This window comes from Neophocaena asiaeorientalis, unplaced genomic scaffold (genome assembly GCF_003031525.2).
Source record: "Neophocaena asiaeorientalis asiaeorientalis breed wild unplaced genomic scaffold, Neophocaena_asiaeorientalis_V1.1 scaffold134, whole genome shotgun sequence".
Classification (NCBI taxonomy): Eukaryota; Metazoa; Chordata; class Mammalia; order Artiodactyla; family Phocoenidae; genus Neophocaena; species Neophocaena asiaeorientalis.
In genome coordinates, this window is record NW_020185339.1 from 26888537 (window position 1) to 26889133 (window position 597).

General features: G+C 74.9%; 1 protein-coding gene across 1 annotated transcript in view; it reads left to right on the forward strand.

Moving 5' to 3' along the window:
* The window catches only part of FIGNL2 (fidgetin like 2), a 3390-nt gene that overhangs the window by 2016 nt on the left and 777 nt on the right, over positions 1–597 (forward strand). The window contains 1 exon segment of the mRNA XM_024736411.1: positions 3–593. Within this exon segment, the coding sequence (XP_024592179.1) occupies positions 3–593 (591 nt within the window).

Below are 597 nucleotides of genomic sequence, written 5' to 3' on the forward strand. Positions count from 1 at the left end.
TACGGCTTCCAGGGGGCCTCGGAGGCCGGAGTGTCGCTGAAGCGCAAGGCGGCCGACGAAGGCGCCGAGGGCCGCTACCGCAAGTACGCCTTCGAGCCCGCCAAGGCCCCGGCGGCCGACGGCGCCTCCTACCCCGCCGCGGACAACGGCGAGTGTCGGGGCAACGGGTTCCGGGCGAAGCCGCCGGGAGCGGCGGAGGAGGCATCAGGCAAGTACGGTGGCGGCGTCCCCCTCAAGGTCCTGGGCTCCCCCGTCTACGGCCCGCAACTCGAGCCCTTTGAGAAGTTTCCGGAGCGATCCCCGGCGCCGGCTCCCCGCGGGGGCTTCGCGGTGCCGTCCGGGGAGCCTACCAAAGGTGTGGACCCGGGGGCCCTGGAGCTGGTGACCAGCAAGATGGTGGACTGCGGGCCGCCGGTGCAGTGGGCGGACGTAGCGGGCCAGGGCGCGCTCAAGGCGGCGCTGGAGGAGGAGCTGGTGTGGCCCCTGCTGAGGCCGCCCGCCTACCCCGGCAGCCCGCGCCCGCCGCGGACCGTGCTGCTCTTTGGGCCGCGGGGCGCCGGCAAAGCGCTGCTGGGCCGCTGCCTCGCCACGCAGCTG